Source organism: Lathamus discolor, chromosome 2, assembly GCF_037157495.1.
Source record: "Lathamus discolor isolate bLatDis1 chromosome 2, bLatDis1.hap1, whole genome shotgun sequence".
Taxonomy (NCBI): Eukaryota; Metazoa; Chordata; class Aves; order Psittaciformes; family Psittacidae; genus Lathamus; species Lathamus discolor.
Window position 1 is genome coordinate 137,794,821 of NC_088885.1, and position 22,317 is coordinate 137,817,137.

General features: G+C 43.0%; 1 protein-coding gene across 2 annotated transcripts in view; it reads right to left on the bottom strand.

The window, feature by feature from the left end:
- Nucleotides 1-4,930, bottom strand: part of NIPAL2 (NIPA like domain containing 2) — a 49,159-nt gene extending 44,229 nt beyond the window's left edge. The window contains exon 1 of one of the 2 annotated variants that reach the window (XM_065668690.1): nt 4,884-4,930. In XM_065668690.1, the coding sequence (XP_065524762.1) occupies nt 4,884-4,892 (9 nt within the window). In that variant the 5' untranslated portion in view covers nt 4,893-4,930. Of the gene's footprint in view, nt 1-4,329; nt 4,679-4,883 lie in introns of those variants that run through there. The other variant, XM_065668689.1, reaches the window with a different exon arrangement.
- Nucleotides 4,931-22,317: the final 17,387 nt, after the last annotated feature.

Genomic DNA, 22,317 nt, shown 5'->3' on the forward strand with positions numbered 1-22,317 from the left:
TATCTACATCTGAAGGAACAGCTGATGTTTGACAAGGCAGAATGAATGCATGAGGTTGTAAAACTGATGAGTGATCCTTTATAACCAGTGCTTTATTTTGCTTTCCCATGTCACACTGAAGCTAATCAGAGGACAACCCCCAGTAGATCAGACCTACAGCTCCAGCAGAGCCTGAAAGCTCAGGTGCAAAGCTGGCTGAGCTAATAGTTCTGCATTTAAGATCCAAAGCCACACATCCTTTTCCAGAAGAGCCTAACTAAACTGGGACTAAGCCATGGAAATGCAGCTGGATTCCTGACAGCAGAACACCACCAGAGCGTGCATCAGCACTGGCAGCAACTGTTTTGGATTCCCTATGACTGATTCAAAAAAGGTGTATCTGAAACACTGAACAAAGTCCTCTTCCTAACTTTTGATTTATAAGGGCTGAAAATAACACACATTTCCCACCTATGAAAACAGTATGCATTTTCTCGCATGCACATTCCCCCGAAAAATAAAGGAAACCAAAGTTTTGCACTCTGAAATCTGACAACTAAAGGACACAATGAGATAGTGTTTCAATACCCTTGCTTGCTTTCAATGAACAGTTTCAGAATAAGGAGCTGGGGGGGAAGTGGAAAAACTTTTCACCAGTCTTCACAGATGAGTAGAGTAGCAGAGAGCTGCGTGAAGGCAAGTTTGTCTCTACTCTCCCCATGCTCCAGGATTGGCTTACTGATTAGCCTGGAACAGTTAACATCTGCAGTCCATCAGAAAGTAGACTACAGGTACCCTACAGAGGCTGAGAAAATGGCATTAAAAACCTGCCAAACTCTGAAAGTGGAAAATTCAGGAGGGTTTGCCTTCACCCTTGTCCCTGGTTTGGCTGTAACAGTGATTTTTTATCTCCTTCTTAATAGCTGGTGAAGTGCTGAGGCAACCAGGAGCCCAGGAGAGACTTCTTCACTCCATGATAAGCTCTCATTCATCATTTCCAGTTACATCGTCATTCACATAAACCACAACAACCTTTAATAGCCCAATAATACCTGGTAGTTTGTTTCTGGCAGAAGAAAGCTGCCCCACTTGAAACTTGTCTCCCACCTACCTTGACATGCTCTAAAACTTTCCCTTATTGAAAGTCATGGTTGGAAATTTCATTAAGCACTTAAAATATCCGGGTGAATATTTGTAGGATGTGCCATGCCAGCTCTTTTCTCTGACGAGAGTGCCAGATGAAGAGGCCCTCACTGGTTTTGAGTGCTTCCTCAGCCAAGCAGAATGGAGAAATAGTCTTCTTCTCCATGGTGGCAGCTCCATGCCCTCCTGCACTGGGGTAGCACAGGGCCAAGAGCCCTCACAGCAGCAGGAGTACCATCAGGGACCGTGCAGCCACTGGAAGAAACTGGGACCAAACCATACCCTCACTTTGCTGAGGCTCAATAAAAGCAGACATCAAGCCTTTAGCAAGGAGGGATGAACTGAAGTACTGAAGACTTTCTTCTTGAACATAATGAGCTGAAAAGCCCTAACTAACACTTCACAGGAAATCTAGATCTCATATTTACAATAGAAGGCAGTGTAGAAAGACCTCACAACGATGTGTTTTATTTGTAGGATGTCTCATCACACCTTATAGCAGCCACCCTGCCCACCGATTAGACCACACAAAGGATCAGGTTTCCTGGCTGCATGTATTCACCACCTGTGCGAATGGCCTGTGACAGGCTGTGATATACTGTCACGGGACAAGAGGCCACAGATCCATCTTGAAGGAGCTGTCCACGTTCTAAACCTCAAATATAAAGCCGAAATGATTTATTGCCACAGCCCATGAAATAAAACAAACTCTCGAGGTGAGCATCTGGGCAACCAGTAATAACTCTGAGTTTATTAAGAGACAGGCAAAGGAGGATAAAGAAGCAGGAGTGAGATGAATTTCCATCTCTAGCTCAGCTTCTGCACTTGAACAACTACACACTGTGACAGCACACAAGAGCCATGTGAAATACCAAGTTACAGAAGTATTACATCTGAGCTTTCATTGACTATTCTTACCCAGCTGTTTTCTCCTTCTCTGATACAAAGCCAAACCAAGATCAACATTGTAGATAACATTAACTAGTCTTGAGAAATGGATTTGTCCATAAACAACAATATCAGAAATAAACAACCTTTTAGAAGGACTGAGGGAAATAAAGGATTTAACTGAGGCAATTTACGTACACTGTCCATTAAGCAGAGAAGGCCTACACATGGCAACTTCTTATATTCACTACCCCAGCAGACCAAGAAATATTACAATAATATTACTTTGTCAGGAAATACTTCAGGTAGCTAAGTACGTATTTCATCAGCTTTTACTGCGTCATTAAACACTCCCATGCCACACACCACTGTGCTGAGACACGGAAGGCTGTGGCAGCACAGAATTCCGTGTTACTGATTTCAGAGGTGTAGTTCCTCAAGCAGCACCAACCAAGCTACACCCACAGATGCCAAGGAGAAGTCCTACCTCCACTCTTCCTTCATGATCACACATTCCCCCTTCTACCCTTATGCTGACAACTGGCAGTAATTATCCTGATCAGGGAGCTGACAGGAGAATAACCACAATTAGCCAAAAAAAAAAAAATAGCGAAGAAGTGTAATGCCAACACAGGGAGGTATTAATCTGCACAGCCACAAGGACACAGGTACTTTAACTTCTTCCCAAGAGCTGCATGTTTACAGACATCACTGCTTACTCTAGTGCCACAGATTTCCCCAATACGTGTATCAGATCTGCTGATCCCATGTGGATGCCTCTGATGCCCATGTGGCACTAGGCAGCTGTGACTGGCAGCCATGCCAAGCCCCCTCATGTCTAGAGACTCTTGAAAACAGATCTCTTTCTTTCACCTTCTGATGGCTCATGGGGCTGAAGGGCTGAAAAACACTCCCCCAAAAGCAATGCATCTCAGCCTTCCTGGGGTGTTCCCAGGCAGATGGGAGCTGGTGCAGCTGGGGTCTCTTGCAAGAGGCAGAAAACAAACAGCTCCTCTTTAAACCAAACCAAGAGGATGAAATGGCCTCAAGAAAAGGGAAAGGGAAAGATTCCTTGTGTGAAGACCTGAAACTGGACTGATCCACTGAATCACAGCCAGGAAGGGAGGGAGAATAGACTGTTCCCGGTATTTCCAAACACTTAACACGTGAAAATGTGGGTGCACAAAAGAGTGTGAAAACATATGACCCAGAGTTGCTCATTACCTGCTCCAAAGCTTCAGCTCAAGTAAATGGAAGCACAGAAAAATCAGTCTCACCCACAGATAGCCAAGCAACTCTGAAAAATGATTCAGGTGCTCCCAGAGAACTACCAGACTTAAAACACAGCAGTCCTCACACAACCCCCACCAAGGAGTACTGGAACAGGGCTGGGATGTTTTGCAACAAACCAGTAATGACACCATGACATGCAGGTGGGTGTTCCTGTGCCAAGGGAGTTCCCTGTTACTGCCTTTCCCTGGCAACTCTGCAAGCACTTGCAGCTCTGGGGCCCTAACTGCCAAACCTCTTGGTTCTACACTCTTGTCTCCCATAAAGGATCTCAGCTCTGGTCCGGGGAAGTTCTGCTACCAGCAAGGAGTCCTGCTGCTCTAGGGACCTAATCAAGGGAATTCACAGGTTTCCTTCCCTCTGAAAACATGGAGCTGAGAAGTGTCTCCTGCCATTAGGATATCCACCCAGTAGCAAATGAAGAATTCAGAGGGGAAAGTTTTTGGGACCTTCCCTAAACTACTACCTGCTACTGGGCTGCTCACAGATTAAGGAGAGCAGTTAGTTGCAAGTCATTTTATGCACAATTTATACCAATACTTTGCATCATAAAAAAAGTGGTTTGCTTCTGATGCAGTGAAAAACAAGAAGGTTGAGTAACCTCCCATGCCTCCTAGTCTGTGAAACAAAAAAAACTAGAAAAGGTAAAGGGCTTAATCAACCTCCAATTCGTTTTTATTGTTAACAGATGCTTCAAGTTGCTAGATCTCGGGCAGCTTCAGTCTGTCTTTTGCAGTTGCCCAAATACATTGTCATCACTGACAGCAACAGAAACACTGATGACAAAAACCAGCAGTGCTCTACACAGAACAACACAGCTCTCTGCCCAGTTCCTGCTCACAAAGGACTGCTTAGAGACAGGCTGTGCAGGCTGAACAAGAGGGTGAAGGGGGAGCAGGTGCCAGCAGCAAACAGGCACTGAAAAGGGGCACTTCAGAGGATAGTGGGGAGAGGCTGAAATTATGACCCTGCTCTCCCATGTCCATTTGTTCCTGGGCCCCAGCATGAGGCCTCATAGCCGGCACTTACCTTGTGTGTATGGTACCAGGGTCCAGAGAGGGGCTCACTTCCAGTGTCTGGCCCTCCAAAGGACACATTCCAGGAGGCCCACTCCAAAACAGGGAGGATGATCATGTCCCTGTCCTCAGGCCCCAGCCACTGGCCATGCCATGGGCTGCCACACCAGAGCTGCTGTGGAGAACAGCAAGTATAACCAGGACGGAGCACTCACTTCCTGGTGCATGGAAGGCTGCTCAGTGGGTCACTCCACACATAGGCACCTGCAATCAAAGGCTGCAGCTACCGGTGGGTACCAAGAGACCCTCAGCTAGGGAGTATTTGCAGCCAAGAAAGGAAAGCCTGACAGGTTTTGCTGCTCCTTCCCAGGCTATTCAGGTGCCTTTTTATTTTCACCCTCTGACCTCCTCAATGCCCCACCCTGCTCTGAAAAGGTAGCCTGGGAATTTAACTCCTTCAAATCAGTGCCTAAATCTAATCGTCAATTATTAATTCCTCATTGCTGGGTTGCAGGCATTGGAAGTTACTGTTCCTATATGCGTATAGTCACTTGCATAAATTCTTACTTCTGTCATGTATTCTTTGGCTGTATTTCCTGAATGGTTTCTTTGCAGAGATTCCAGGCAATGGGTTTGTTCCCAGACTGTGGCTCTATCCTTTCATTCTGTTGGTTTTCATTTTATCACTTAAGCTCTCCTGGGGAAAACAACAAAAGAAAAAGCACATTAAAAGGGAGAGTAGGATCTAGCAGCGTAGGAGCTTAGCAGAATTACATGGGAGACAGAAATGGGCTTATAGAAAAGCATAGAAAGGAAGAATTCAACCCCTGCATCTTCAGGCTCTAGACAAGATAACTGTTTACAATCTAGAGACCTCATACTGTACCTTGGGAGTATCGGGTTTGAAAATATCCAGGTTCCTGACAATTAGTGTAGCAGACAAGGGTCAGCAGGCAGTTACTCTATCACCTGCTACAGAATTTTCTCCTGCTCTCAAGAAGTGGCATCGATTGCTTAATTCCAGTGGGACTGGTGGTCCTACCGTTGGCAAGGTGCCCTGAGTGAGAAAAAGTCAGCATGCAGAAGAGCAGCCTGAGGACTGAGTTTCCAGCAGGCAAAGAGGTGTGATACTTAATAGAAATGAGCAGCAGCAAAGTTGACTGCAGAGAGAGAAATGAGGATACAGCCCCTTGGTGCAATTAACCTGTTCAAAAATGGAAGGAACACGCAGTTGCAGGAAAGAAACTGAAGTTCAGTTAACACTCTTCTTCTTGTCCACCTAACCAATGTTTGCATTAGCCACAGAGATGTTATTTTAATCCAGCCAGAAGGTGATAGAGGAAAGGCAGAAGTGACAAGGTAGTGCTTCAGTTGGATGATGGTATAACACCCTGGAATATAAAACCTTGCCTTATAACAAGCAATGTTTTGTTCCTGTGTGTGACCTAACCTGAAATACCAGTTTCTGTGATCACAGATCCAATGAGTCCTCTGTAAATACTGGAGCTAGCTGCAGCCATGTATACATAGGTACACTGGATAAAAACAGCACCAATTTTTCAAGGCTGTGTAAATCGCTGCAGACTACTTTTTCAGCATTGTGTAATTATTCCCTGGAGTCTAAGCTTATATTAAAAATAATTAAAAAAAAGGGGGTTTCTAGGCAAGTTGGGTTATGGTTGCAAAAAAACCCTTTAAAATGGAACTGGAGTGTAAACTGCTGCAGTGCTATTTGCCTGGTCTAGAGAAAGCTGCAACAATAGCTCAGAGGGAAGTGTGAATGGTCCCATTCTTCTGACTGGAGCCCTAAACTGGAAGTCTGCTGACAATTTAAGTGTCAACATGAGCTACTTCAAGGCAGATCATTGTAGCAGAAACACCAGGCTAATGTTCTTATTTGTCATCCTCAATTTGCACTTGTTGGATAGCAGGTCCTGGGGCGAAGAGGAAAAGCAGCAACTGGTTATGAAAGGTTGCTGGGCTGAGGAAACTTCCTTCATTCCTCTGCTTCCTTCATCCACAGTCACCTCTGCCCCAGGCCAAAAGGGGAGAAAAAAGGTCGATGCTTCCCCAGGCTGGGGAAATTGTCTTTGGTAGTCGAAAGTGGCAGCAATCCCCACCAGCCTGCTAGTGACCTCTGCAGTATGGTTCTCTGTAGCCAAAAATGCACAAACTGTTAAAGAGATTGAAAAGGAGTATAAGGGGAGTGGGAGGAGAGAAGCAGCCTGAAATATCTCTTGAGGACAGTTGCTGTTGTTTTGCTTCATTCTTCTTGGTTCACTGCCTAAACTACAAATGTGACTGTGGTTTTCTCTTGCATAAGAAAGCTATTGGAACAGGTTTTCTGTAGTGTTGTCTACATGGAGCCCTGGTTGAAATGCTTTTGAATTTGATCTAAAAGTGATGGATTTCTGTTCTGCACTGGGTCCAGACATGCCCACTCTGTCTAAACATGTATGGGACCCTCACGGCTTCCATTTATTAAATATCTCTGATTTTCTTGCATGTATAAGAGCCTAGAGTTATTCAGATGAATTTAACCTTTCTTTAAACTGTAAGCCAGCCCTATTAAGAAATTAAAGAGCATTTTAGAAACTATTTCTTCTCAGTTACTACCCTCCATTAGAAAAAACAACTCAGTATGTGCAAGTGTCCTTATACTTGTGCATTGCTGTTTTCAGACTGAAAATGCTGCTGAGGTGATTGACATAAAGGTATTAAAGCCCTTGGGACTGATGCTAAAGTTATTCTGAGGAAACGTCTCATGAAGTGGCAGCAGAAGCTGAGATCTGCAGGATGTTTTGACTGACGACATTTCCAGTTTTCAGTGGCACTCAGCTGTGCTGCAAGCTTCTGCACAGAGAGTCTGGGGTAGCTCAAAAAATACCCCAGGGAAAGTATCTTCAGAAATGTGACCTGACTTGCTATTGTTAGCTCTGTCTGAAAGAATGTTGAAGACCTTGCTTTTACCTACTGCTCCAAGGACGTGGCTGCTAGTGGCAGAGTAGTGCAAAAAGTACTAAGCTTAGGTAGGATGATCGGACATGTTTCTTGGTTAAATGTTTACAAGCAGACTTGCTGGGTCAGTTCCTGTGTGTAAAGCTGTACCTGAAGGCCTGAACCTGTGAGCTGGGGAGTCTGCCTGGGGTAGGTTGCAGGCAGGGTATGCTGCATAGTGTTAGTGCAGGACGACTTGTGGAAGATGTGTACAGACAGTCTGTTGATTTTTACAAGCAGCTTTCATCTCCCTTCCCCCAGCAGCTTTACAAGTCCGTGGTGCAAGTATGCACTACTCCATATGCTATCAATTACAGTCCTGACTGGAAGTTGCTTTCCATCTTGAAGTCTACAAACGTACAAAAACCAGGAGTCCTGGAATCAAGATGTACATTACAGACCTTGGAGAAGGCTTTTGTCTTTCCTTTCTGGATGGTGGATCAGTGAGAGATTTGTAGACTTTGGACATTTTCATTTTTGTCTTTTAGACCCTACCAATTTAGGCTTAATCCTGATCCTTTTAAAATCAATGGCAAAGTTCCCACTGACTTCAAAAGAGGCGGCCTGAGCTCTCAAATACTTTAAAGAACAATTTTAAACAAACAAACTTAAGATGGATAAGGACTGCATTTTCTCTCTCTATTAGGCATGCAACTTATTTTCTCCAAATGTAAACGTTACCTGGAGAGCTAAGTAGTGATGTGTTTTTTATTATTTCTTTAGGAGGCTACAGTACCCATAGCATATTCCATACATACTTCTTCATTTAGGAGCCAAACACAGCTATGTAAAGTGAGCAGCTTGTTTACAGTAGGCCCTTATGGCTTGCTATCAAATTAGTGGTAAATCAGGACTGTAGTAAACAGAGGTCAAAGATCAAACCTACAATTTCACATAAAATTCCAGAGCATATACACAAAATTTAAAATGCAAAATCTTCAAATCACAAGACCATCAACTGCTCTTAAAACTAATCAAAAGCAGGGTAAGGACTGGAGGAAATGAAATTTAAACATAAGTTTAATCCAAATTTTAATAGCACAGCTACATCATGGGTATCTTTTGAACCATGACAGCTGACTCCATGCTACTTATTCTCACTTGCCATGAAGCAAGTTTTTGGTACATCTTGCTTGTTATTCATACATGCCATTTTGCTTCTTTTTCTTTTCTTTAAAGATTAAGTAAATTACAGGAGAACTGTTACCACCTAAGACTTTACAGTGACTCTGTTCCTGCTAAATCATAGAATCATAGAATAGTCAGGGTTGGAAAGGACCTTAAGATCATCTAGTTCCAGCCCCCCTGCCATGGGCACGGACACCTCACGCTGCATCATTCGTTTTTAGTGCAGTGATTCTCCGTCTTCAGAATTGTGAACGGTAAGATGCTGTTTGCTCCATTTTCTGCTGGAACAACTGTGTTTGAACTCAGTCAGATCCCGCAGCTGATGGCTCCTTCCTTACCTGAAGGCCGGTGCCCACATAAGTGTCTCACAAGAGATCAGGACCATGGCAGTTCCATGCATGTGCATTGGACCAGGCCGCCGTCTGAAGTGGTCTGGGAGGAATCATGTTTCTGGACCCAAGTAAGGGGAAATAACAACGCAAACTCCTTAAAACCGAAACTTATTTTTCTAACGAAGATCTGGTTACTGAATGCCACCAGATGTCAGCATACACTATATGATTAAAAGCAAGTGTCTAAGACCTCTGAGAAGCGAGCAGTGATAAAACTGCCTTCTGTCTCATGGAAATGATGTACCGGATCAGCTTTGCTGTGGGAAAAATTATGGCAGGGATTAGCTGGAAGAAATTGCCTGTGAGGTTTAGCTCAAATATCTGCTCAATTCTTCCATCCTTGGGGGATGTGATCTGCCTTCCCTTCACTGCTTGTCCCTATCCACAGGCCTTTGAGAAGCCTAGATCAGCACTGTCCCAGTCTACACCTCTGGGGTTTCCCAGCGCAGGTCCAAAGTCCTTGGATCCAGGGCAAGAGGTAGGGGGAACTTCCTGAGAATCCAGAGACCTGCTTTTCATATACATATTCAGGGAACATAGTTAGACCCCAATACCTCAGGAATGTTTGCTCTGGCTGAGCAGGAACATGAAAACTCACCAAGGAGGTGAGCACAGAGAGTGGTTGGTGATGACTTAGGGAAAACAAATATGAGTAGCAGGAAAAACTTGTTAATTTTTTTTCGTGACACTTTTTCCCATCTGGCAAATGTCAGAAAGACAAAGCTGTTTTTTGGATCACCCAGTTTAATACCCGCTCAAAACAAACTTTAGACTGTAATCTATGTATCTGTGGGCTCTATTTTTTCCTACTGAAACCAATGACACAGCTCTTCAGAGTAAGGGCAAACCTTTGGGAACCTTCAGCCAGTTTGTTTTTCTGCCTTATATCACCTGTTTTGTAGCAGGACCAGTAACACAAGCAAACATGCTCAGTCTACATCCTAATGGCTTGATGATTTCAGTACTCCTCGCATGTACATACACTGTATGTTTTCCTCTTCCTCCAGTCATATGCACCTTTTAAAACATCTAAACCAACAAGAATTTGTCGGGTAGCCTTGGCCTGAATGAGCAGGTTTTCTTAATGAGCATGTACAGAGCTGAAGCCACTATTCTGCCACTGTAAATTCTGACCTAAATCTACCATTGTCCACACACGTCCCAAGATGTCAGACGATACTAATCTATCCAAAAGCACATGTCCAAATAAGATAGCCAGAGCCCAAGGGACAGCTGAGCAAGGTCGTGTTCCTTTAGAGCTGGGAGTCAAAATGCCATACAGCTGAGTGTTCCAGCTCATGTCCTCTTTTTCTCTCTTGGAGATTTAATTCAGTTTTGAGGATTTTGCTGTATTTGGCTGACTTTCTGGGCCTACATCAGCTTTGGTTGAAGGTCCAGTACAATAGCTCCAAGTGCACTGGCACTCCTCCAGACTTTGCAGCCATGGCTACTGTGCTGCAGCAGATAAATTCTGCTGGAGGCACGTGCTGTTGTCACCACGCACCAACACAGCAGATCTGGTGCTCTGGGGCAGCTTCAGAGGTTACATATTCATAGAGAAGACACAGAAAGCACAGTGCTTCTGGACATTATCAACACTCTTGACTACGTGCTGTTCAGCTGCTTTGCTCCTGCTTAGCCAGTCTCGTGCATCCCAGAAGCATCAGATGTCCATACCAAAGGCATGTGTATGCAGACCATCTGTGCGGCAAGCTCATTGCAGGTGTGTATGCAGTAACATCGTGGGAACTCAAGCAATCCAAGCACAAGAAAATAATCCAGAGCTTTCAATCTCATCCATAGCACAAGTTCTGAGGATGGCTCTGTTTGCACCAATTAAGTTTCACCTAAAGAAGAGTATGTCTTGCCTATGTCTAGTGTTAGTGGCCTAGTAGGAAGGACAGGGGACAAGTTGTCATGAAATTGTCTGGGGAGTGCCTCAGTGCTTGTTTAATCTGGCTCTAACTATGGTTTGAGCCACCTCCTCCCCTTTTAAGGGGATAAGACAAGGTACCTCACTTCAAATCACTGGAAGATCCTTAAGCAGGATTTGGGTGCCTGTGTACCTTTGAAGATCTGACCTGTGCGTCAGAAGCCTTATTCCACTGAATAGCCCATTGACTTCAGAGGAAGGAAACTGCATATTATAAAATCTGTATTCCAAAACCACAGTGAAACCAGCCCTGGAGCCAGATACTTTATGTATTACAGCCTTGACAACACTTACATATGGTGTCAGTGAACTGAGACAGAGAATGATAAGGTCCGATCTGGACTGGATCTGTTTGGAAGAAAAAAAGAGTGATTTAAAAATAAAAATTATGGTATTTTGCTAAATCCATAAAATCCCTGCAATATTAAACATAAAAACTAAAATAACCTGAGGCAGCCTCCAGGATAACTGGACTGAGAGCACACTGGTTTCTCTATTCCAAGAAATAAATTGTTAACATGAGTATCACATATGTCTGTGTGTGTGTGTGAGTGTGCTGGGAGCAGAAGAAGAGCTCAAATATGTTTAATAACCAGTCAGTTGATATCGCAAAGCTTGCATACACACAGTATTGCTTGTTGAATATTTGGAGAATTGGAAACAAGCTTTCTTCACATTACAAAGGACAAAATCTTTTTCTGCCTTTGCGTTTCAAATGAAGATTCAATAGGTTTATTTCCTTAGAAGTTCTGTTTTCATAAATGTATCATTTTACTTCTAAGAACAGACAAGATATCCTGATTATAAACTAGCTTTCATATATACCAAAGTTCAGTGTTTTTTCTTTAACTCCAGCAACACTCACAGTAGTGTTTCGGAAATGCTGCTTTCATCCTTGTAAAACCGTCCAAACAAGCACATCTTACACAGATCTTCAGAGATGGGGGTAAAATTTGGGGATATTTTGGACAGCACAACAGTGAATAATAATAAATCAAGACCATGATGATAGATTTCTTTTGGAAAGAACATTTTCACTGAGGTGTATTGACACAGATGCTTCCTGAAATAGCAAGTAGACATCCTTGAAGCATTTGCTGCAGAAGTGCTGATGTTTGCTTTGGTGAGGAATACTATCATGGTGTAAGTAAACAGGATTCTGCAGGGGTATCTGTTGGGAGGGTTATTACATTTTCTTCAGCCAAATTATGGATTTTAAATACTTTGCTGAAGAAGCAGCTAACTTCATTAGTAGAGAAAATACATATTTCACATGTGATTTAGGGGTTTTCTAGGCATAGACAGTTTTATTTGAGTATCTATTCAAGTTCTTAAAAGCAATTCGTACAGAAAATACCTCCATCAGGGATGCTCCATGAGTTTTAACTTCCTCTGGGGGAAGTATTTCTTTTCTTGCCAGAAATTTGGTTCCTTATTTAGAGTCTGTAGAATATTCCTTCCTATATATTTTTTTTACCATATTATAATAATTTTAAGACGAATAGATCTTTCTACCTTGGACTGCGTGACAGTGTCCCTTTTTCAACTTAGACATGAGGAACTGATCTTTCTTCTGAAAATACCTTTTTTATTATTAGAAAGCCATTTGTGATAGAGTTTACAGACTGTTTATGATAGTTTTGAACATGATGGAAAGGAAAAAAGAGCAGTATAAATTGAAATCAAGCTATACCAGACAAGGAAATGTATTATACAAGGAAAAGATTTACAGAATTTCAATCAAGAGTGGCTTATGTGTGTAACACATGGAGAGGTTTCAGTTTGGTTGTTGCAGATCCTCCAATTCCTCATCCAGTCTTTGCACATGTGGAATAAATGGATTCCACCCAAATCTCAAGCCTGTAAGGTTTTCCTTTGCCCTGTAATATACTCTTCTAAGTGGAATAGGTTTTGTGGGTTTCTCCTAAAGGTCGGTGATCAAATCCCAGATGCATGTGTGGGTGGTGAGAGACCATTTTCAGTCCATAGAGGAACAGGGTTTTTCAACTATTAGCAGAGTTTCATGCAGAAACCTACTCATCTCTTTATAAATCAAATGCAGCAATTCCTCTGATTTAAACAAGTACTGTTTAGAGTGCACACAGATATATTCACTTATTGCTAAGGTTATACAGGTCAAGTTTATATCCACTAGTTTGCTAGCTCAAGATGTGTAACTGAAATATATGACACAAACTGTAGGGACTGGCTTTTTAAATAGCTGAGATACAGATAAAAACTGTAGCCCAGGGAGGATTTTTGGTCTTTGACATTTTGAGGGGGTTTTATTTTTCTCCTTTTCCCTAGAGGGTGGTATAGATTCTCTGTGAGAAATGGTATTTTGGAGTTTGAAGGGTGTGAAAGGTTTCTCTTAACTTTTTACATTGGATGAAAGCTGTTTGCCATTTCTAAAAAGTCTTGTCTCATCCTCTTGTCTTTTCTCTTTTTGTGTTAGCTTTCAGGATGAACCTTCTGTATGTGTACATCTGTCCTGGGATATAGGAATGGCAAAGTAGGGATTATGCCGTTAAGTCTGTAGTGGACTTCAGAGATTGCCTACAGCTCCTGAGTTTGCTACTTTTGAAAGTCCAAAAGTAGACAAAGATTACTAAAACAAAGAAGAAAAAAGTATTCTAATTGCTTACTAAAAGTGTTGCAGGGTTATCTTGGGAGAAGAGAAATCCCAATGGACAAGCAGGCACCACGCCCTCACAGCCCTTCCCAGTCCAGTTACGCATGCCCATCCCTGGTGGCAGGAAGGAAAGGGGATTTGGGACATACTGCCTTTCAGTTTTCAGTTGGAATTGCTGCATGGAAGTTTCTGCTGCAGCCTGCCATGGAAGCTGCCTGATGTGTTGCAGGGCTGTATGGTGTAGGGGATGGAGACTGAGGCAGCAGGCTGTTGGGTTGGACTCAGTGGTTTTGTAGCACTGTATGGGCATTCAGTTCAAAGTGGTCTAAAATATCATTGAGCTATTTTTGCCTTACGTATCACTGAAGTGAATTTCCTACCATTAGAGGTCACAGCACTAAGAAAGCTGCTTGGAAAATGGGCCTTTTTTTTCTTTTCTTTTGCAATGATGTAGTTTTGTTTTGGTTTTGTTTTTTTTTTTAATTAAACCTAACAAAAAGTCCAAATCAGGCTCAGGTTTCCAAATGAACAAATGAAAATTGTCCTGGAAAGGTCTTGCCGTGGAAAAGAAAAAAAAAAAAAGGATGAAAAAAGGCTAATTTTTAATGTGAAAACTTTCAATGGAAAACATATTCGCCAGGCATTTTAGCTTTTGTAGGTCACCCATCAGCCTCAGGTATGGCTTGCAAGTGTTTTCTGGGTAGATACATCAGTGGTTTTAAACAGCATGTTGCAAGTATCGAGCTTTTGTAATATATTAGTTCAGTACCAGTAGCTCAATTTTACATTGTTTGAAGATGTGGTTACAGATTCCTCCCCCATATTTTTAACAAAGAAGAGTGTATTTGGTGTTTGTTATTGTTAAAACTGTTAACACATACAGATCCTCAGCACAGACCAAGACTCCACAGTAAAAGCATGACACAAAGATAATTCTTTTCCCTAAAAATGATTTTTACACGGAGACCAACAGCAACTTCCCTTTGCTATGTGCAGTTTGAGTCAGTGCTCCGAGGTACTGAAAGAAGCTACTTTGAAATCATGTTAGATCTCTGTGTGCAGCCACATTACAAGTAGTTTGTTTGTTTAGGATTTCCCATGTGTAGCATACTCTCTGCTGGTACATGCTTATTTTCCAGCACATGCTGGTGCTACCGAACTGTCAGAGAGAAATTCCTTCCTTTGCAAATGTAGTGTTACCTTTGAAGTGCTTCATTGTGAGCTGTTTCTCAACTATCCACAGGAGAATTACAGAATGCACAGGAATTGAAAGGGAGGTGTTTTTAAGTAAAAAGAAAGATCCTCTAAGGATGGCTTAAGTATTGTATCCCCACAAGGCCTAAACTCTTATCCACAGTTTATGATTTGTATTTACCCACTGGAGAATAATGATAGACAAAGAATTCCAAGTGACTAATGCTTTCATAGGCTTTCTTTTTGGGTAGTTCCTACAGCAATGCTACATGGGGACATGACTATGTAGGACTTTGTACATCTATTGAAAACCTTATTACTTTAAGGCACTCCATCCAGATATCAAAAGCTCTGAAGTCGCTCTCTGCTTCCCACAGGACCTTTAGTGCCGCAATGTAGTGTTAAGTAGCAGAGGCGTTATTGAGGGAATTGCCTGCCAAGCCACTCTCCATGATGTTTGAAAAGCCATGGCAGCCACGGTTAAGTCGCTGGTGACTGGAAAAATGGAAACTTTGCACCCATTTTAAAAAGGGTCAAAAGGAGGACCCTGGGAACTGCCTGTCAGTCTTGCCTCTGTGCCTGGGAAGATCATGAAACAGATCCTCGTAGATGCTATGCTAAGACACACAGTTCACAGATCACTTACAGCAGTCTAATGGGGACTGCTACTGGAAGAGATTTTCCTTTTCTCCAGGTCCCACTTGCCCTGGATGTGGTTGCAAACCCCTTCCCTCCTCCTATTTCACCTCTTGCAATCCTGCAGCCCTGTGGAAAATCAGAGACAAAAGTTAATCTGGCTGAAGATGGAGTTTTTTCTCTTTTACTTTTCCTGGGTTTGTTTTATCGCTTTTTCTGCTTACATTTCTCCTTACCTTAACATAAAATTTTCCTACTTCACGCTATAAAATATGCACACACTACAGTATGCAAAAATAGCATGCTACTTCAAATTTGCTTAAGAATCTGGTACGAGAAGTCCCATGACCACCACCCCTCATCAAGGTCCTGTGTAAAGAAATGCAGCATGTACACAGGGTGACTGAAGAGAGATATAAGCAGAGAATCGAAAACTTTGTCTTGACCTGGAAACAATTAACCTAATCTGAACTACAACCAGCTATCCTTCGGTATTTAACCTTTCCTTATATATATAATTGAACCATAGCTTCCCATTTAAATTTTAAATTAACGGTTTCTGTAGGTGCTATTTTTTGATTTCTTTGTAGCTGCTTAACAGCAAGGAGCGAACAAGCCCTTGCTTTTTGGAGCAACTGAATTTTAAATAATAGAACCTCAAAGCCTGTGCTATGTTTTGCCATATTTATCCTTGCCTGAAAGCACTGACTGCCCATTCAGTCACAGAACTGAGCATACACAGCCTGTTAATTGACACTTTCCTATTCTGATCTTGTTCGCAACCTGTCAAAGTTAGTAGAAGAGGGGACATTTTGCTTCTTTTGAGACTGAAAAAAAAGAAAAGGAGGATCTAGCTCTCTGAAGCCTGTTAAAAAAAAACCAAAAACCCAAAAACCAGACAACCAACCAAACCAACAAAACAAACAAACAAACCACAAAACCAACAAGACAGCAGCAACAACAAATCTTGATAGGACTTACAGCTGGCAAACGAAACTATACAGCCTGCCTGCACCAGGCCATGGGGATGATTCTGAGCGCTGGGCCTCAGCCCTGCTGTGGCTGCAGTGCCTGCAGCATGCGGCTGAGTCACCTGCTGTCCAAGGAGCTCAGACAGGAACAGGATCAGCCCAGTCCGCTGATGCTTAACCTCCCAACAGCTGTCTCAGAGGCCTTGTTTATGACAGGAAATTACACTGTGGTAGTCACCAGGAGTCCTGAGCAACATGTTCTAACATGATGTAATTTCCCAGTGCAAACCATCCCACTGGTGTCTCTTTCCACTTGCAAGGCCAACAAACAACACTCATGTTGGGCTCAGCTGCTAGTATTGCAAAAGTGTCCAAAGATGTCAGTGCAAGAAAGGTGCAGGCTCTTGTCTCATGCTCTTCAAATCCAGTTTAATACAACTGTGACAAGCCCAGGTGAAAAATCACTCCTGTTCTGCATGTACAGAGATGCATCAGCTTAACTACGGCAGCTGAAAAGGGATTCCATTAAGCCTGCACTGCCTTTCTGGGTGCAGTTGTGATTGTTGTCTACCCCTCTCTTAGCACCAAAGGGGATGTGAGCATCCCTGTCTCCCCGAGCAGTGAGACCAAATCATCCTGAGTGACTCCTACAGTCCAAATAATCCTGGGTGACTTAAAACTGTTAAAATTGCTGGCCTTAGCCAATACTGGGGTTGGGCTACAAAGCACATCCACCTGCATCCCTATGGGCAAGCTGTAGGGATGAAGAATGTGGATGCCTGCCAGGAGCATCTTTTCCATCAACACAGCTGGATTCTGGATAGGCTGTCTGTCCATGCTAAGGAGTGGGAAGTTGCACTAGGTACCTCCAGGGATGAGCAGAGTAAGGGAGAGCAGGGAACTCAGCAACAACATTCATTTATGTGGTACAGCCACTTACACAGTCTCACTGCTCTGAGTTACTGTATGATTTATGAGGTATGCACCAACAAATACTGACATTCCCCCAGCTCACTAGCCAACCAGTGGTACTTAATGATTTCTACAGGCAAAAGCAGACACTTCAAAATCACAAAGTCTCAGCTTCACGTACAAGTTGACATTTACGCTTGACAAATATGTCCTCTCAGAACAATGAAGTGAGGGACAGAGAAGCAGAGACAGGAGAGCACAGAAGGAAAGGGACATTGAAAATGACCCTGATGTACTCAGCATCATGCCACGTGGATGTATTTTGCAGAAGGAAAAATGACTATGGTAATAATAATAATAATAATACTTTGCAGTTGGTATGGTTCAAGGGCTAAAGTAAGCACTGACCTCACCCTGTCAGCAGGGACACCAAGGGATTATCTGACCTGTTTGGTCTCACTCAGGATATTTTTCCTCACATAAAACTCCATTGGCTGCAACTATTTACACCCATGTAAATAAAATCACAAGCTGTTGTAATTACTTGCTTCTCAAAATACAGAGGAGAATCCAGAGTTAAGACCCTGGTTTAGGATATTTTTCCTAGCTAACTGATAAAAAGTCAACATTTTGGTGGGAGGGGGTTAAACCACACAGTAAAGGTGCTAGAGCCCCTCCTACATGAAGACAGGCTGAGAAAGTTGGAGTTGTTCGGCTTGGAGGCTTCATGGAAAATAGCAGCCTTCCAGTATCTAAGGGGGCCTACAAGGATGCTGGAGAGGGGCTCTTCATCAGGGTCTGTAGCAATAGAACAAGGGGTAATGGGTTCAAACTGAAACGGGAAGTTTAGATTGGGTATAAGGTTCTTTACTGTACGGGTGGTGAGGCACTGGAAAAGGTTGCCCAAGGAAGCTGTGAATGCTCCATCCCTGGCAGTGGTAAAGGCCAGGTTGGACAGAGCCATGGGTGACATTGTCTAGGGTGAGGTGTCCCTGCCCATGCCAGGGGGGTTGGAACTGGATGATCTTTAAGGTCCTTTCCAACCCAAACCATTCTGTGACTCTACGATTCTATGATTTTCTCTCAGAACAATGTCACAGTAAAGTAGCAACAAACATTTGTAGAGCTGAGCCTTTCTGTAACCTCCTTCCAAGCTAGGTGGATCACTGAACACATCCTCAACACATAGATTAAGTTGTCTTTATTTTTCTTCATAGAGTTGGCAAGTAAAGGCATCACAGCCTGAAGTGCCCTATCTCCAGAGACAGCTGGTCCTTGAGTACAACTGTGATCTTAGCTGAAGAACTTATGAAACCTAAAGACTATAGCATTTGATGCACTCCACTTGACTCCCACACTGGGATTCACCAAATTTTGTAGCTTGGAAGGGCAATGTATTTGTGTTTATGGTGGAAACCCAGAAAACCTACACACAGAAAAAGATGCTATAAGAAGAAAGGCTGGTGTTTGCTTTTCAGAGCTGTCCTGTCCACAACTGCAAGTAAAATGTATTCCCTTTATATATCATATGAATCTACAGTGTCTCTTTGCCAGGCTACAAGCACTGCTGCAGCCTTGCGGTCCTTAATTGATGCCATCAGCTTTACCCGTGCAATGTTCTCTGGCAGTGAAGAAAGCTCAACCATAGGAGCAGGTGTCCCTGCTATCTGCCATGCTGGTGCTCAGGGCCATGGGAGACTGGCAGCAAAAATGGGAGCCAAAAGTGATGTTTCCCTCCCCAGTGGAACTCTGATACTTCACATCTGAGAGCAGTGATCTCCTTCTTCAGTACATCAATACATTGCTATCACTATCAAGAGCCTCTCAGTATCAATGGATATCAGTGGGAGAGAAAGCAAATATGCACAACAGAGTGAAAATCACCCATCCGCAAAATCCTAAGTGCTTGAATTGCATTTAAACACCTGTGCACAGGAATTAATTTCCTCTGCAAATAGCATCTCTCTTCAGGCAGCAAATACTGGTTTAACACTATCACTTCTCACCTCACAGCCACAATTCATTTACATCAGCCAGTCATGCTGTCATGAACCTGGTTCTCTCTGGGTGGCAGTTGCTAGCCTTTACAGGACTGCTAATGTAATCAAACCCAGAGAAATTAATAAAAGGTAAAATACTGTTTCTATTTTGCCATTACAGCATAATGGCAAGGAGAAAAAAGTGCCATTTGTTGCAGAGTAGTTGGATTTAATACCGATATTGTTTGGGCTTTTGATGGAAGTTTTTATTTTAATCAATTACTATCCTTGGAAGAGTGGACATTACTTGCTGAGTGGCCCTAAGTGGCATATTAATATTGAGAACTTTAGTTTGTTTGCAAAATTGCCATCAGTTTCTTAAAGCTTACAAAGGAGACAGTAGCAACCCACGTGTCCTCCTGTACAAAACCACTAATCTCAAAAATTGTCTCTGTGCCTGCAGAGACATCATTAAAACTGCATGATGCTGGAAGCTGCAGTGCCCAGGAACAGGCCGCGTGCTGAAGACAGCAAAAGCTGGCTCTGTGTTAAAACAGTGAACTTGTATTTATTTGCTTTTACTGCTAACTCATTTACTAAGAGGGAGAACATTTGTCACTTGCTCAGTTTTTCCAGTGCTGCACCATCTCTCCCTTTCTCTCTTTCTGCATAGTCTTCAGCCTGTCTTTGTAGGACATAGACACTCCCTCCTACACCCACTTAACTGCCAAGGTCCCTGAGATGCCTACGCCCTTTATATTAATTAGAATAATGGGTTTTTTAAAACCTAAACAGACACAGAGCCCCACCACACAAAGTGGGGAGCTGGAAGTCACCCCCTCCCTGGGGAGCAGAGGAGAGCGTAGGCAGCACATCCTGCTCTGCAGGGAAAGCCTCCTGTGTCACTCTCCAGTGAAGCAACCCTCCGTGCTGACCAGAGCAGCCTCGTTAGTGACAGCCGCTCTGTAAGGATATGTAAATGCTGTCACTGTAGACTGGAGGGAGTCAAGATCATTAACAGCATTAAAACAAAGCTTCATCTCTGCATCCTCGCAGTGCTGCAGAGCAGCAAAGGCGAATGAGAGCACCAGCTCCTGCCTCCTTGTTGCCCAGGCAGAGGGCAGGTAGCTGCTTTCCCTCCCCAGGTGGGTGCCTGCTCTGCAGCACCTCTTTCCAGATACCCCTGCCCACACTGCCTTCCTCACCAGTGTCCCCATGGCCTCTTGCTCTCTCTTGACCCTGTGCTTTGATTATGGCAGAATAACCCATCACAGAGCTGTCATTCGGCAGAGTTCTTGCAGTGACCATTGTGCCTCCAATAACAAATGTCGCACACACTCAGGACCATTTTCTCAATGTTTGATTCCCATTGCTGTCTCAGGAACTCTTGGTATTGTCCAGGATGGGACCTTAAACATTTATACTTACTTATGGCTTTACATTGTTTCATTTCCTGCTAGCTTCTCAGTAACAGCCTGCTTTGATTTAACTTCATGTGCCCAGGCAGGATATTATCAGCTAGAGAAATAGAGAGGTTCTTGATACCGATATTGATGTACAAATATTTATGAGGAAAGCAAAAGGCATATATTTTTCACTTTTTTCCCCCCTAGGGTTTCCAAATAGATGTTAACTTGTAGCAGCAGAGTAGTAAGGCAGAGTCTCAGCACTGGGGAAGAGCAAAGCCAGCCTATTGCCCCTTCCCCATCTTTTAGGAAATGGAAATGTGAGAACTCCTGTGTTCTTTCATGTAGGCGAAAAGTTAAAGCTAAAGTCTTCGGGGAGTGCCTGTTCATTACCTGACACTGGTATTGCCCTGAGGATTCTTGAAAATTGGACTGCAATTTTGAGTCCTTTCTGCTTCAAAAATCGCTTTATTTTCAGAAAGAGACATTCCTGCATTTATTTTGTCTTTGTGTGATAGATTTTTTCCCTTCCCAAGTCTAGGACTTTGTACTTGCCTTTATTGAATTTCACCTAATTGCTTTCAGACCACTTCTTAAATTTATCAAGATCATTTTAAATTCTTCTCCTGGCCCCCGAAGAGCCTGCCAGCATGGTGGTCATGTGTGAATTTCACAAGCATGTTTGCTCTTCCATCATCCAAATCATTCGTGAAAATACGGAACGATACCAAGCCCAGGACAGATGTCTATGAAACCTCATGCATGCAACTATTCCTGTTTGTCAGCAAATTCTTGAGAGCTACTTTTTGAGTACCTTTTTAATTAGTTTTTCCAAGTATTTGTGCATCCCACCCACCCCCCACCCCTCGTAGCAGTTTCAGCTGGGCCAAACTGCCAGGTTTCTGTGTGGGAACACGTATAGAAAAAAAGTAGAAAATCTTACTAACATCAAGATAGATCACATCTACTTCCCCCTTTCTATGAGGTCCCTATCTTTCCAAAGAGGGAAAGTAGGTAACTTCGACATGATCTGTTCTTGACAATTCCATGTTCCTGTTTCTTATTGTATTTTTTGCCATCTGGGTGCTCCTAAATAAAAGCGTTTATTTGAATAACTTTAAATCACCACAAAGCTGTCTAAGCTATAAATTTCCAGACCCTTTCTCCACCCCTCACTCCTTTGAAAGCCAGGTATTTTTATCTCTCTCAGAACTGTGATATTGCTACAATTCAAAGTCAATTGCTCCTGGTTAGTGATTGCATCTGTTTGAAACATCTTTTTTTTTCCCCCCCCCCCCCCCCCCCCAGCATTTTTTGGTAGGTTTTCTTCAGCTTCTACATCAGCTGAATTCGCTGAAACCTTTTTGGTTTGGTTGGATCTTTTTGCAGCTCTTGCTGTGGCAACAGCTTTGGAGACTTTCAGTCTTTCTCCTAGTTACCTCATGCTTATGCTGTAGTTACTGTTCCACTTAAGAATATGCCCTTGTTTCTCCTTTTTGTACTTCCAGGTGAAGAGGAGTCCTGACTGCACTCTTCCTGAGGGTAAGAAGGTTTAGTAACTCCAACAAAAAAGATGCAGAAGAACATGGTGAGGGTGATGCTCTAGAGAATGGTCTGACACTGCCCACGAGTAACCCTGTGTGTGGATTTGAACAGGGATGGGAAAGGTGTTGGGACAGGAACAACTTATGTGTAGGTTCAGTGATGTCTTAAAAGTAAAGTTGCACTTTAGGTTCCTCCAGTGCCCAGGCAGATGTGCAGGAGGCTCCAAGCATCTCCACGAGTGTTTTTTCCCCTATTACCTGTATTAGGAGAATGCAA